General features: G+C 49.5%; 1 protein-coding gene across 1 annotated transcript in view; it reads left to right on the top strand.

Moving 5' to 3' along the window:
- LOC119175087 (PX domain-containing protein kinase-like protein) overlaps nucleotides 1-13444 on the top strand; it is a 101798-nt gene that overhangs the window by 28427 nt on the left and 59927 nt on the right. The window contains exon 8 of the mRNA XM_037426308.2: nucleotides 482-620. Coding sequence (XP_037282205.2) covers nucleotides 482-620 — 139 coding nt within the window. The remainder of the gene's footprint in view (nucleotides 1-481; nucleotides 621-13444) is intronic.

The following is a 13444-nucleotide window of genomic DNA, read 5'->3' as shown; positions in this document are numbered from 1 at the left end:
CTGGCAAGCGATAGAAGGCGTTAAATGTCAGAGTTGTCCAAGAGCTTGAGCATGTATTTTCTAGTTTTGAAAGCCATCACCAGCTTTATAACAAATGCAAGCCTAGAAAGATTGTGCCATCCACCAAGAATTTACTTAATGTTTACAATGTTCCATCAACTGCAATAAAGGGGATTGATTGTAATGCAAACATAGCCGAGGTATGGCTCAAAATAGTGAAGGTGCATTATATGCAATGCTAGTATAGGAGACAAAATTCCAGAATTTTGGTGCAATTTTGCTTGGTTATTACATTGTGCCCGATTTCTACGCCACGACAAAATTCAGTTGGCAGAATTGATGAAAAAGTGCTACTCATATGTACAATTCTGTTCCGCTTCCTTTAATGAAATGCAAGTGCGTATCAAAGTCATGGCATGTTGTGTTCTCTTGTGAGCCCGGTGTAATATCACGTTACGCTGTGCTGTGTGTTGCATTTCAGGCCAAGCCCAGGGACAGTTACCTCAGGAAATATGGCACTGTTCGGCAACCCAAACCGATCGCTCCAGCCACAGTGGCCCATTTGGGAAGACAAGTGCTACAGGTTCTGTCGGGGCTGCACCAGAATGGGTTCCACCATGGTGAGCTCTTCAATAAGTGTTGCCTGGTTTGTACTTGCTCACCCGACCAACAAGAATTGAAATGCCTCATACAGTGAATTCAGCCAGCATGGAAGGGCACTTCAATCAGCGTATATGGTCATTTCTAACTTGTTGTCATCTGGTCTGCTTTATTTTTTAAAAATACAGTTAAACCTGGATATAACGAAATAATTCCTGGAAAAATTCGTTATAAAGAGGTTTTTGTTATATGCAGGTTCTGTACGAAAATCGGAAAATAAACACATATAAACAAAAGGGAGACTGAAGGCATAGTTAACCCCAAACACTTATTTTACAGTGAAAACTATGTTATTATTGCGATGGTAATTATATAGACACTATCGGCAGGTTTTTGTCGGCGGCGCCATGTTCTGTAACAAGTCCAAATTGATAGCATGCCCCCGTGCATTGTAACTTTCACGAAAGGGCATAAGATAATATCTCCCGCATGTTATAACTGCCATCGTATGCTCAAACAAATTAAACCACCCGTCAAACGAGCATGAAACAAAGCTGGGAGGGGAAAGAAGGGAGGGGCGATCGCTCGATTAGCAATAATGAACTTCTATTTTAAGGGCCGTCGCGATCGCTGGCACGCTTGCTATCTTGGCAAGTAGCAATGCGGTTTTAATGTGAAGGGACATGAAAAGAGCACTTTTTTCTGAAGCGGCTGTATTTGCGCACACTAGCGTTTTGTAGGAATTCCGCGATATCAGATTCGAAAGAGTTGGCTGCCAGCTTTAGTTCTTATAACATTACAATTTTTTGCTATCCTGTTCACTGCATTGCATTCAATGTGCCGTCGTGTTGCCAAAACTGATCGGCTAATCGCGAAAGCTACCAGCCTGCGAACTCGCAGCGCACCGCAAAACAGAAGCACGTGACGAGTCGACCTATGAAGATTCGTCATCACCGTGGTTTTGAAGAGTTTCCATCAACACCTAATCTGACATCCCCTTGGTGGTGACGACACGGTTGTCCAAAATTAAGAAAAGTCACAGTTTTCCCGCAAGGGCGAAACAGTGAATGCGATATCAACAACTTGGAATGTAACGCTGAGACTCGCAAGCAGGTCGAAACGTGCAGCGCGCTGCTCACGCACAAATGACACACGAAAACAACATACCCAGGACGAAAGTGAACTAACAGTTTATCGCTTGTGGGGTGTCGACGAGGCGAGCGCCTCGCCATGCTCTTGGAGTGAACGGACACAGTAGACACGGTCGGTACAAACAAAACAACATACATTTATTTATTTAACTAATTTAGACGACGATATCGTCTGCCGAATCGATACATCAATCATTATCAACACGCGAAGTCATCATTACACAAAATTACCATACACTTAAACAACATAACACAAAAGGCGGCGTCGCCAACGCTTCACTCATCATGTGGGCCTACCGCAGGCGGCCCGTGGTGCCGTCCACGGCAGACCCACCGCAAGAGACAACCGGTCGCGGCAGCCGCCACGTGCAGAAGTTACTCGCTCAACTCTCGCCCACGACCAAGGCCTGCCTTTCGCCAGGGGTCACCGCCGGCACTACCACTCTACCAACAGTGGTACTCAACGCGAACACAACACCATCTATCATCCGGCGGTTGTCACTCCCGAAACATGGCTTCTGTGCGATACACCTGTGTAACGCAACGCAAACAACTTTACAGGGGGTGTCAGCACCCCCACACGCTTCACACTTAATGCACTGTTTAAACAAAAACAAGGCATGAAACGTAATCACGGGTACAAATATGAGTGCGAACGAACAAGTGCCCCAGTTGTTACATAGTTGTGTTTGAAAAGCGCACTCTTTTCGCAAACTGCGCCTGTCCAGCGAACAAAGTGATCTTTGTGCGCCCAGCAACTAAACGCAATCGTTCCGGTCAAAGTTGAAGTTGCGCTTCTCCCCATTGAAGGATAAGAGCGCGGGAACAAGAATATCCCCCCCCCTATATATATGTATGTGTATATATATGTATATACCCCGCCGCGGTGGTCTAGTGGCTAAGGTACTCGGCTGCTGACCCGCAGGGCGCGGGTTCGAATCCCGGCTGCGGCGGCTGCATTTCCGATGGAGGCGGAAATGTTGTAGGCCCGTGTGCTCAGATTTGGGTGCACGTTAAAGAACCCCAGGTGGTCTAAATTTCCGGAGCCCTCCACTACGGCGTCTCTCATAATCATATAGTGGTTTTGGGACGTTAAATCCCACATATCAATCAATCAATATATATGTATATGTATATACAGTCGAGCCCGCTTATAACGAACCTGAGCCTGACCGCGGCATCCGTTTGCTGTATCCCGAAGTTCACAGTAAATGAAACACATTTCTTAAAAAAGTTGCGAGTGAAAACACAAACATTTCTGCCCCAAAAAGTCCATGATGCACGTGTTTCGAAGAACAGAAGCGATAAGGGCGGTCTCGAGTTAATTTAAAACGACAGGGTGCTCGTTCCCCGAGGTCCGTGGCATAAGCTGCATAAGGCACTGGCTCCAAAGTTTTTTCGTTCTCGCAATCCGATTCCTCCAAATCGCTCTCGCCACGCACTTCATTCACAATGCCCCAATCCGTGCACGCTCCCGCAGTGTCGGCATCATCATTGGCCGTAATTAAACCATTGCAACAAATGTCCCACCCGCTGTCCAGGTTGGAGTCGGCGACGCGCTGCCACAAATCGCTGCCGGAGTGATCCTGTTCGGAAGCTTCAGGCTCAGCATCGGGCCCGACATCGACGACGAAGTCGGCGTCGCAAAGACAGTTTCGCGCGCATGTAGCCGTCGCCACCGCCCACGAAATATTCACCATCTCCACAGCTGAATACCGGGACGCCCGAAGCGGCAAGTTGGCTGCCAGGTAGTCAACAGCTATGAGCGAGCGCTCCGCAACGCGGCATCTAACGCGCGGATTACGCTCAAGTCAAGCGGTCACACTTCGAAGATTTTGTTGAGCGGCAGGAAAAAGCGAACAAGTCCTCCATTCTGCCATCCTGACAACACACGCACAGCAAGAGTGAGCCAGACGCGCACATGCGACACACATGCCAGAACGCGTGAAACAGCTTTGGGCCCATTTCTAGTCAGAAAACGAAAGTAATTCGAGCCAGCGTGGCTGGCGTTGCGGAGCAGTGTAGACTGGAGAAGGGGTTGTGATCAAGAAAGAAAGCAGATTTGCGAGAGAAGGGCAAGGAGTTCCGATAGAGTGAAGAAAGGGGAGGATGAGGCGGGAGGGCGACCTTGAAAACCAAAACACACGGGAAGGAGGCACTTCGATATTTCGCAATTTGTTCTGCGCAAATTAACAGCCGTTTTCACGCTTCCGCACGCGTGCGGAGGGCATGCTGAGACGAGTGAGAAGTGAGCGAGAACAAGTCCTAAACACGAAACGAATCGCAAATATCAAAGTCGGTGGGGTAGGGTACGCGCACGCACTAGATGCAGACGATCGGATGCAGTAGGTGGCCGACGATGTTGGCAAATGGTCTGGTCACTCCAGGTCGGCGACGTCAACGATCAAAAACATCGACCACCAGCGATCAAAAACAGGGCAGATGGCCAACTGGCGCGGAGGCTGGGTCAGCGTTTAACAATAAGAATGTATGGGCACCTTGCCGCTGCCTCATCTGGTTTCCCAGGAAGTCGGCGGAGTGCCGATTCTGTTCGCTGTAAACGATCAGCGGCACTCGGAGACATTCGTAGTAAGTGCGATTTTGTGCCATCGAACCACTGTATATTTTCACGGTCACGCTGATATTGTTTGTTTTAAGCGAAAGTTCATTTTAAGTGGAGCCGTTATATGTGGGCTCGACTGTATATATATATATACTTGACTGTACAAAAGCGGGTCCACCAGCCGATACGTCAGCTAATATACTGTGCAAATCTACCGTGCGTCGTACTCTATTTTTCTTTATTTTACCGGGGCCAGCATTATTTCCTTGCTGCAATTATATATATATATTATGACGTTTGGGTTGAGACAGCGTTTATTCAGCCCGAGGGCTCAGCAACGAACGGCAGTCTGAGACCGAGCGTGCACACACACACAATGATGATTGTGGTGACACCCAGTGAAGATGAGGACAGACCCCCAGGCAGATGATGATGATTATGATAATGCATATATGAAAAGAAGCGCATGACGAATGCCCACACTAATTCCCCCCACATTGAAGCGGCCAACCTGGCCGTAGAAAGTCAATCTGACAGAGAACATCGCCTGACACGTGCACGACCACTGTGATGCGGTGACGGTGGTCTGTTGGAACAAGTGGGGTCACACGATAATTAACGGGCGAAGTCTGCTCGATAACTATGTAAGGCCGAATGAAATATCGCTGAAACTTGTCACACAGACCAGGTGTGTGAATAGGAGCACCTCGTCACCAGGTCGGAAGAATACAAGGCGATGGGATGCGTCATAAATGACTTTTCGATCTTGCTGTCGCGCTTCAAGGTTGATGCGAGCACGATCGCGACACCGGGCTAGTCTTGAAATAAATTCCTCGCTGGAAGACGCAGACGAGTTGACATCACTGTTGAAAAAGAAAATGTCGTGGAAAAAGTAAAGGAACCTCCATAAACGAGGCAGAACGGCGAATATCCGGTGGAGCGCTGAACGGCTGTGTTGTAGGTAAAAGTGAGGAATGGCAGTAGAAGATCCTAGTTTTTGTGGTCTGGACTGATGTAGACGGCTATCATATCAGCAAGAGTACGGTGAAACCTTTCGGTGAGACCGTTGGTCTGAGGGTGGTAGCTTGAAGCTGTCTTGTGCGTTATTCCAGAGGCGCGCAATACTTCATTTAGCACTTCTGACAGAAACACCCTTCCACGGTCACTCAACATTATACGAGGGGCGCCATGGGGCAGAATGATGGCGTGCAAAACGAAGTCGGCGTCTTCCGAAGCAGAGGCAGTTGATACAGGCGTTGTCTCCGCGTAGCGTATCAAGTGGTCTACTGCGGTCACTATCCATCGTTTGCCAGTAGATGTGACGGAAAGAGAGCCGTAAAGGTCAATACCTACAACCTCAAATGGTGTTGTGGGGCACGGAATTGGCTGCAGAGGCCCAGCCGGTGCAGTTGTCTGTATTTTACAACGCTAGCACGGGACACAGGAACCGACGTAGCGCGCGATGCTAGTAGAAATACCAGGCCAGTAGAATCGACTTCGAATGCTTTCGTAAGTTTTTCGAATACCAAGATGTCCGGCAGTCAAGTCGTCGTGGAAGGCTTTAAGCACGTCAAGTCGAAGAGAGCGTGGTAGCACATGAACCCAGCGTTGACCATCTGGGTGGTAGATGTGACAGTAGAGAACTTGATTGTCCAGCTTAAATCGCAAGAGTTGACGACGATGTCGCGCGTTAGGTGGATGGGAAGCTCCTGAGAGCTGGTCGATGATACAGTACGGATCGGACAACTGGCAGGAGTGAAATGTGCGCTTGTCATCCGAGAATAGCTGGTCTATTGAGGCGAGCGCAGGCGCTCGCCTCAATGATGGCCGAACTTTTACCGATGCTAAGCTGGGTATTTGGTAGTGGGCAGCGGGAAAGGGCGTCAGCGTCTTGGTGTTTTCTACCTGACTTGTAAGTGATATCGAAGTCATACTCCTGTAAACGTAGAATCCACCGACCCAAGCGTCCAGACAAGTTCTTCAGCATGGAAAGCCAGAATAGGGCATGGTGGTTCGTAACGATCGTAAAATGACAGCCGTGGAGATACGGGCGGAACTTTTGCACTGACCATACCACAGCCAAGCACTCCTGCTCAGTCACTCAGATTTGGGTGCACGTTAAAGAACCCCAGGTGGTCAAAATTTCCGGAGCCCTCCACTACGGCGTCTCTCATAATCATTTGGTGGTTCTGGGACGTTAAACCCCACAAATCAATCAGTCAATCACTCCTGCTCAGTCATAGTATAGTTCTTCTCGGTCGCAGTTAGAACTCTACTGGCATATGCAACTACTCTCTCTTGTGAACAGGTGTCATGTTGGAGCAGAACAGCACATATACCACGGTCGCTAGCGTCTGTATGTAGGATTGTCGGTGCGGCCTCATTAAAGTGTCGGAGTACAGGTTCGGATGTGAGGGCACACTTTAAAAGGTCCAATGCTGTTTGGCATTCTTCCGACCACTGAAAGGGGACGTTGGAAGCAAGAAGCTGGTGCAGTGGAGCCGCTATTGATGCTAAGTTGCATTTAAAACGGTGGAAATAGGAGGCGAGACCAAGAAAACTTCGCAACTCCTTCGGCCTTTCAGGGTGCGGAAAGTGAAGCAGCGCAGCAATTTTGTCCGGATCCGGCCGAATTCAGTCTTTGGTCACAACGTGGCCCAAAACCTTGATAGCTTTTCTGGCGAAACGGCATTTTTTTGTGTTGAGTTGGAGACCAACGGCGGCAAGACACGTCAGAACGTCATCCAAACGTTGTAGATGCTGAGGAAACGTTGACGAAAAGATGACGATGTCGTCCAAGTAGCAGAGGCAGGTCTTCCATTTGAGGCCGCGCAGCACGGTATCGATCATGCGCTCAAATGTAGTGGGCGCGTTGCACAGCCCGAAAGGCATAACGTTGAATTCGTATAGCCCGTCGGGGGTTGCGAATGCCGTTTTCTCTTAATCCTCTTCGTGCATAGGAATTTGCCAGTATTCGGACCGCAGGTCGAGGCTGGAAAAGTATTTGGCGCATTGTAGAGAATCCAGGGCGTCGTCAATGCGAGGTATTGGGTACAGATTTTTGCGAGTGATTTTGTTGAGCACCCTGTAATTGACGCAATAGCGCACGGAGCCATCCTTCTTACGAACCAGAGCTACAGGCAACGACCAAGGGATAGATGAGGGGCGAATTACCTCTCGTTTGAGCATGTCAGCTACGTTTTCTTCGATAATTTTTCTCTCAGGAGGAGATGCAGTAGGGCCGGCGGCATACAACAGATGTTCCGAGGTGCACTCGATGCGGGTGGAGAGGGAGACCAGTGTGGAGGTGATGAATGGCATTGACCTTGATAGTACACATCTCGTTCACGCATGTCGTAACCGTGGCGCTCGTCTTGCTGGCGCTTCCGGCAGAAACGAGAAATGTGGCCACGATACCCACAGTAATAGCAGACAGGTCGGGACAAGCACCAGGATGGGGAGTAGAAGGCGTTAGAGGCACTTGGAGATAGCGCGCTCAGGTGGGCCAAAGAAGGGTCAGGTGGCGTGGAACAGTAGTTGACCGGGGGAGCGGCAGCAACCGACGCGTAGGATGGTTGCGGCAATGTCACGTGTACGTTGCTCGAAGGCGCAGCAGCGACTTTAGCGTAGGTTGATATGGTGCGAGAAGCAGGTGGTTGTACGAGATCAGGGCCGGTCATGGATGTAAGTTCATCCCTAATGAGGTCACGCAAAGGAACTCCCGAAGACTGTGTTGAACATGGTGAAGAAGGTGTGAAGCCCATAGATCGCAATTCTTCTCGTATAATGTCCCGGATGGTCACGCAGATGGCCATGGAACGTTGAGTGGTGGTCGCTAATGTCCGTTTGGAGACGGAGTCCAGGGAATCGAGGCACTGGCATGTCGCGACGACGTCAGCAATGGTAGCTGGATTTTGCGCAGCAAGGGCATTAAAACAACCGGTTTAATGCCTTTCAAGATGTGGCATACTTTGTCCGATTCTGGCATAGATGAATTGACACACCGGCACAGTGAAAGGACATCCTCAATGTAGGAAGTGAAAGATTCGCCGGGATGTTGTCGGCGACCAACGAGGGTCCTCTACGCGACGGCGGAACGAATGGCTGGTGTCCCCAAAACATGTCGCAGCTGGTGCTGGAACGTCCCCCAGTGGGCTAAGTCATTGACGTGGTTGAAATACCATGTCTGTGCCACACCGGCCAAGTAGAAACAGACGTAACGGAGCTTGGCGCAATCGTTCCAGTGATTAGCAACACTCACGCGGCTGTACTCATCGAGCCAGTCCTCCACGTCTTCCCCGCGAAGACCGGCGAAGAGAGGGGGATCACGCTGGTGGCTGTGTACGTAAACAGGAGGCGCGGCTGAAGACTGCTGGGGAGAGATGGCAGCAGCGATGGTAGCAGCGCCGGCAGGCTCGTTCTGTGACATGCTGCCAGACAGTGGGGGCAATCGGCGGCCTGAACGCAGCTCCATTGAGTCGAGCGAAGTGGGAGAGGACCGAGGACTGAAAATCCACCTCCACCACGTATGACGTCTGGGTTGAGACAGCGTTTATTCAGCCCAAGGGCTCAGCAACGAACCGGCAGTTTGAGACTGAGCGTGCACACACACGATGATGATTGTGGTGACACCCAGTGAAGATGAGGACAGAGACCCAGACGGATGATGATCATTATGATGATGCATATATGAAAAGAAGCGCATGACGAATGCCCACAATATATAGTCAACTCGCTCGCACCGTGACCATCTTCCCAGCCTTACAACACCTGGCGCACTACACGACCGAATTGCTTTTATTGCGGCATCCGTGGTCATATTTCAAGGTTTTGCCGACGCCGTCAACAAGAGGAAGCTACGGTGACTATGAACGGGATGACTTCTATACAACTGGATTACCCTATCGCCGACTGTATCAGAACAGCACACGCCGGTCGCCGTCTCCGCAGAACTTTGCCTCAGTTGGCAGTTCCCGTTTCTCACGTCGTCGCTCACCTTCACCGATGCGGCGTTCCTCCTCTTCCCTTCGACCTTCTACTTCGATGATTTCCGTCCGCCAACTGGAAAACTAAACAGTGCAGCTTTGGGAGGGAAAGCTGCATCTTTCTAACTGTGTCAAACTCCTCCAGACGGCGCATCAAATGTTTTATTGGTGTATGTTGAAGGTATACAGACAGAGGCACTAGTAGACACAGGCGCATCACTTTCCGTAATTCGTGCAGACTTTTGTGCCTGCTTAAAAAAAGGACGCCATACGATGGCCCTCCCCTTCGTTGCGCAGGTGGAGTCCCTATTCAGCCTTCAAGTGTTTGTACAGTCCGCGTTTTCATAGATGGCATCCTTCACCACATTTGGTTTCTAGAACTTTCTTCGTGCACTCACACAGTCATTTTAGGATGGGACTTCCTCTCTTCGGCATCAGCTTTCATATCGTGTCGTCAGCGAGTAATTCATATGTCAGCTACTGAGAGTTCATCTGATGTCGATCCATACAGCTTCCGTTTGCCGCGGATTGTTTCATTTCGCCAGGAGATGAACGAATTCTCACAATCGCTTCGGATATTATAGTTAACGGTGACGTGTTCATTGCTCCATCAGTTCGCTCCAAACCTGCGGGGCTTACCATTGCACCCAGCCTTGTGCGGTTTAACGACAGTAAGGCATTGGTCACCGCCTTGAACCCAACTTCTTCGCCAGTGATGCTGCCCCAGGGCACAGCTGTGAGCTGCTTCGCTGACAGCAAGCCTTTTTTGCTGGTTCCCTTTCACGCAGAATCACCGCCTTTGTTTGCTACAACCGATACCAAGGCAACCACTGCTGCTTTCAATGCTACCATAAGTCCTCACCTCACTGCTGAGCAAACGAGAGACCTCTTAGACCTTCTCCAAAGGCACAGCTTTTCGTTCGACATACATTCCAAAGTTTTGGGCCGCACCTCTGTCACAGAGCACAGCATCGAAACTGAAGGCAGCTCCATTGTGCGCCGCCGCCCATACCGTTTGTCTTCGGAGGAACAGCAAATGATTGAGGAAAACGTCGCCGACATGCTCAAACGGGATATTATTCGAGCTTCATCCAGCTCTTGGTCATCTCCTGTGGTGTTGGTCCGGAAAAAGAATGGCTCTGTCCGCTTTTGTGTTGATTACAGAGCGCTCAATAAGATAACGAAAAAAGATGTATGTCCGTTGCCACGCATAGATGATGCCCTGGACTCCCTACAAGGCGCAGAATATTTCTCCAGCCTTGACCTTCAATCCGGGTATTGGCAAATACCTATGCGCGAAGCAGACAAGGAGAAAACAGCGTTCGCAACGCCTGACGGGCTTTACGAGTTCAACGTCATGCCTTTTGGCTTATGCAACGCTCCAGCAACATTCGAGCGCATGATAGATACTGTTTTACGTGGTCTCAAGTGGAAAACCTGCTTATGCTATTTGGACGACATCGTAATTTATTCCTCTACTTTTCCTCAGCACGTTAAGCGTTTGGACGAAGTTCCTACGTGCATTTCGAACGCTGGGCTTCAGCTCAATACAAAGAAGTGCCACTTCGCCAGCAAGAGCATCAAAGTATTGGGTCACCTTGTCAGCAAAGATGGCGTTCGACCCGACCCCGACAAGGTTGCTGCCGTAATTAATTTTCCACGTCCGGGCAATCAAAAACAATTGCGAAGTTTCGTGGGCCTGGCGTCTTACTTCTGCCGCTTTATCAGTCACTTTGCTGCCATTGCGGGGCCATTACACAAGCTTCTGACGTCAGGAACGGCCTTCACTTGGACTTACGAGTGCGAGTGTGCTTTCCATGTCCTTAAACGTGCTTTGACATCAGACTTCGTCCTCCGTCACTTCGATGAAAGCGCACACACTTTCCTTCACACAGATGTCAGCGGCCACGGAATCGGTGCCGTCCTCCTCCAGCGCGACGTCACTTCACGTGAGCGAGTAGTTGCCTATGCCAGCCGCGCACTAACACCTGCGGAGCAGAACTACTCGATAACAGAGCAGGAATGTCTTGCTGTCGTTTGGGCCATCCAGAAGTTTCGACCTTATCTGTATGGACGACACTTACCGACCACCATGCCCTATGCTGGTTGTCCTCGCTGAAGAATTTGTCTGGGCGACTTGGTCGCTAGATACTCCGTTTGCAAGAGTACACTTTTGACGTTGTGTACAGGTCTGGCAAACAGCATCAGGATGCCGACGCTCTCTCTCGCTGCCCTCTGCTACTTTCATCTCCAACCACGCATCCTCGATGCCCTTCAGGTGATCAAGCGGCTTCCTTTGCACTCACGTTATCACCCCTGGCAGTTGCTGGGTCCCTATCTTTAAACAGCAGTGCTCAGTTTGCCACATGCCAACGTGACGACCCATACTGTAACCGCATCATCGGGTACTTGAATAACTCGCCTTCTCCACCTAATGCTAGACTACGTCGTCAGCTACGGCAGTTCAAGCTAGACAACAATGTCCTGCAGCGCTATACTTACGATGCGGATGGGCATTGGTGGGTGCCAGTACTTCCCCGTTCACTGCGAAAACAAGTTCTCGAAGCACTCCACGACGACCCATCAGCTGGACACTTGGGATTTCAGAAGACCTACAACCGCCTTAGGAGCCGTTTCTTCTGGCCTGGTCTTTCTACCTTTGTGGCTAATTATGTTGCTTCTTGTGTACTGTGTCAACGCCGGAAACGACCAACTTCTGCTCCTCCTGGATTATTACAACCCATTCCATGTCCCGATACACCTTTTGTCGTTGTCGGAATAGACCTCGTCGGACCACTTCCCGTAATGCCAGCGGGTCACCGCTGGATCGTCACAGCCGTCGACCACCTCACACGATACGCGGAGACCGCTCCTCTACGCACTAGCTCCGCCTCAGACGTTGCCGCCTTCTTTTTAGAAGCCATTGTGTTGCGTCATGGTGCACCTCGCACGTTGTTGAGTGACCGGGGCAAGGCCTTCATGTCGACAATTCTTGACGAAATTCTAAAGACTTGTGGCACAGTTCATAAGACCACATCCGCTTATCACCCGCAGACAAATGGCCTGACAGAGCGATTCCACCGGACTCTAACCGACATGATATCCATGTACATTGGACCGAACCACGATAATTGGAACAAAATCTTGTCGTTCGTAACGTTTGCACACAACACCGCTGTTCAACGAACCACCGGGTATTCACCTTTCTTCCTCGTCTATGGTCGTGCACCGACATTCACTATTGACGCCTCTTTCTTCAATGTAACGAGAAAAACGTCCACGACTACGCCAGAAAATTTCGTCTCCAGGTTCGCTGACGCACGGCAACGTGCTCAACTCAACACGGAGGCCAGTCAACTAGACCGCAAGTAACGCTATGACAGCTTTCGTCGAGACGTCACCTTCCGTCCTGGAGATGAAGTACTACTTAGGACGCCTGTTCGTACACCCAAATTGTGTGAAAGGTTCCAGTCACGCTTTCTCGGACCTTACGTTGTTAGTGAACGAACATCTTCTGTCAATTACCTTGTCACTCCCGTCGAGGGTTCCTCGGACCGTCGTTACCGTGCATCCGAGATAGTTCACGTTTCACGCCTTAAACCCTTTGTCGCCGTACCTTTCCCGCCTAAGTCTCGGCCGGGCCGGCCGCTCAAGTGCACGGGGAAAATAAGTGTGAGCATCATTACTCTTTTTTCTTTTCATCTGTACATACTCATCATCACCACTCCAGTTTAGGTTGTGGGGCACATACTTGAGACAATAAAGAAGAGTCTTGAGGGTACTGGACGCCATCTTACAATATATATATATATATATATATATATATATATATATATATATATATATATATATATATATATATATATTGTACAACTGAAGCAGGCGTACTCAACCTCTTGCTAAGTCTTGACATAAAAAAAAAGCCCTGGCCCTGACAAGATTCCAAACCAATTCCTGAGAAGGTATGCCGAATGGATAGCAAAGTATTTATATGTCATCTTCTACAAATCCCTCCTGACAGGTACTGTCCCAAAAGAATGGAAGAAGGCAAAAATAATCCCGATACCTAAATGCGATAACACAAATGATGAATCAAACTACAGACCAATATCTTTAACATGCACAGTATGCAAAATTTTGGAACA

This window comes from Rhipicephalus microplus, chromosome 5, assembly GCF_043290135.1.
Source record: "Rhipicephalus microplus isolate Deutch F79 chromosome 5, USDA_Rmic, whole genome shotgun sequence".
In the NCBI taxonomy this organism is placed as follows: Eukaryota; Metazoa; Arthropoda; class Arachnida; order Ixodida; family Ixodidae; genus Rhipicephalus; species Rhipicephalus microplus.
The sequence above is the reverse complement of the archived record's forward strand: the minus strand, read 5'-3'. Positions and strand labels throughout refer to the sequence as shown.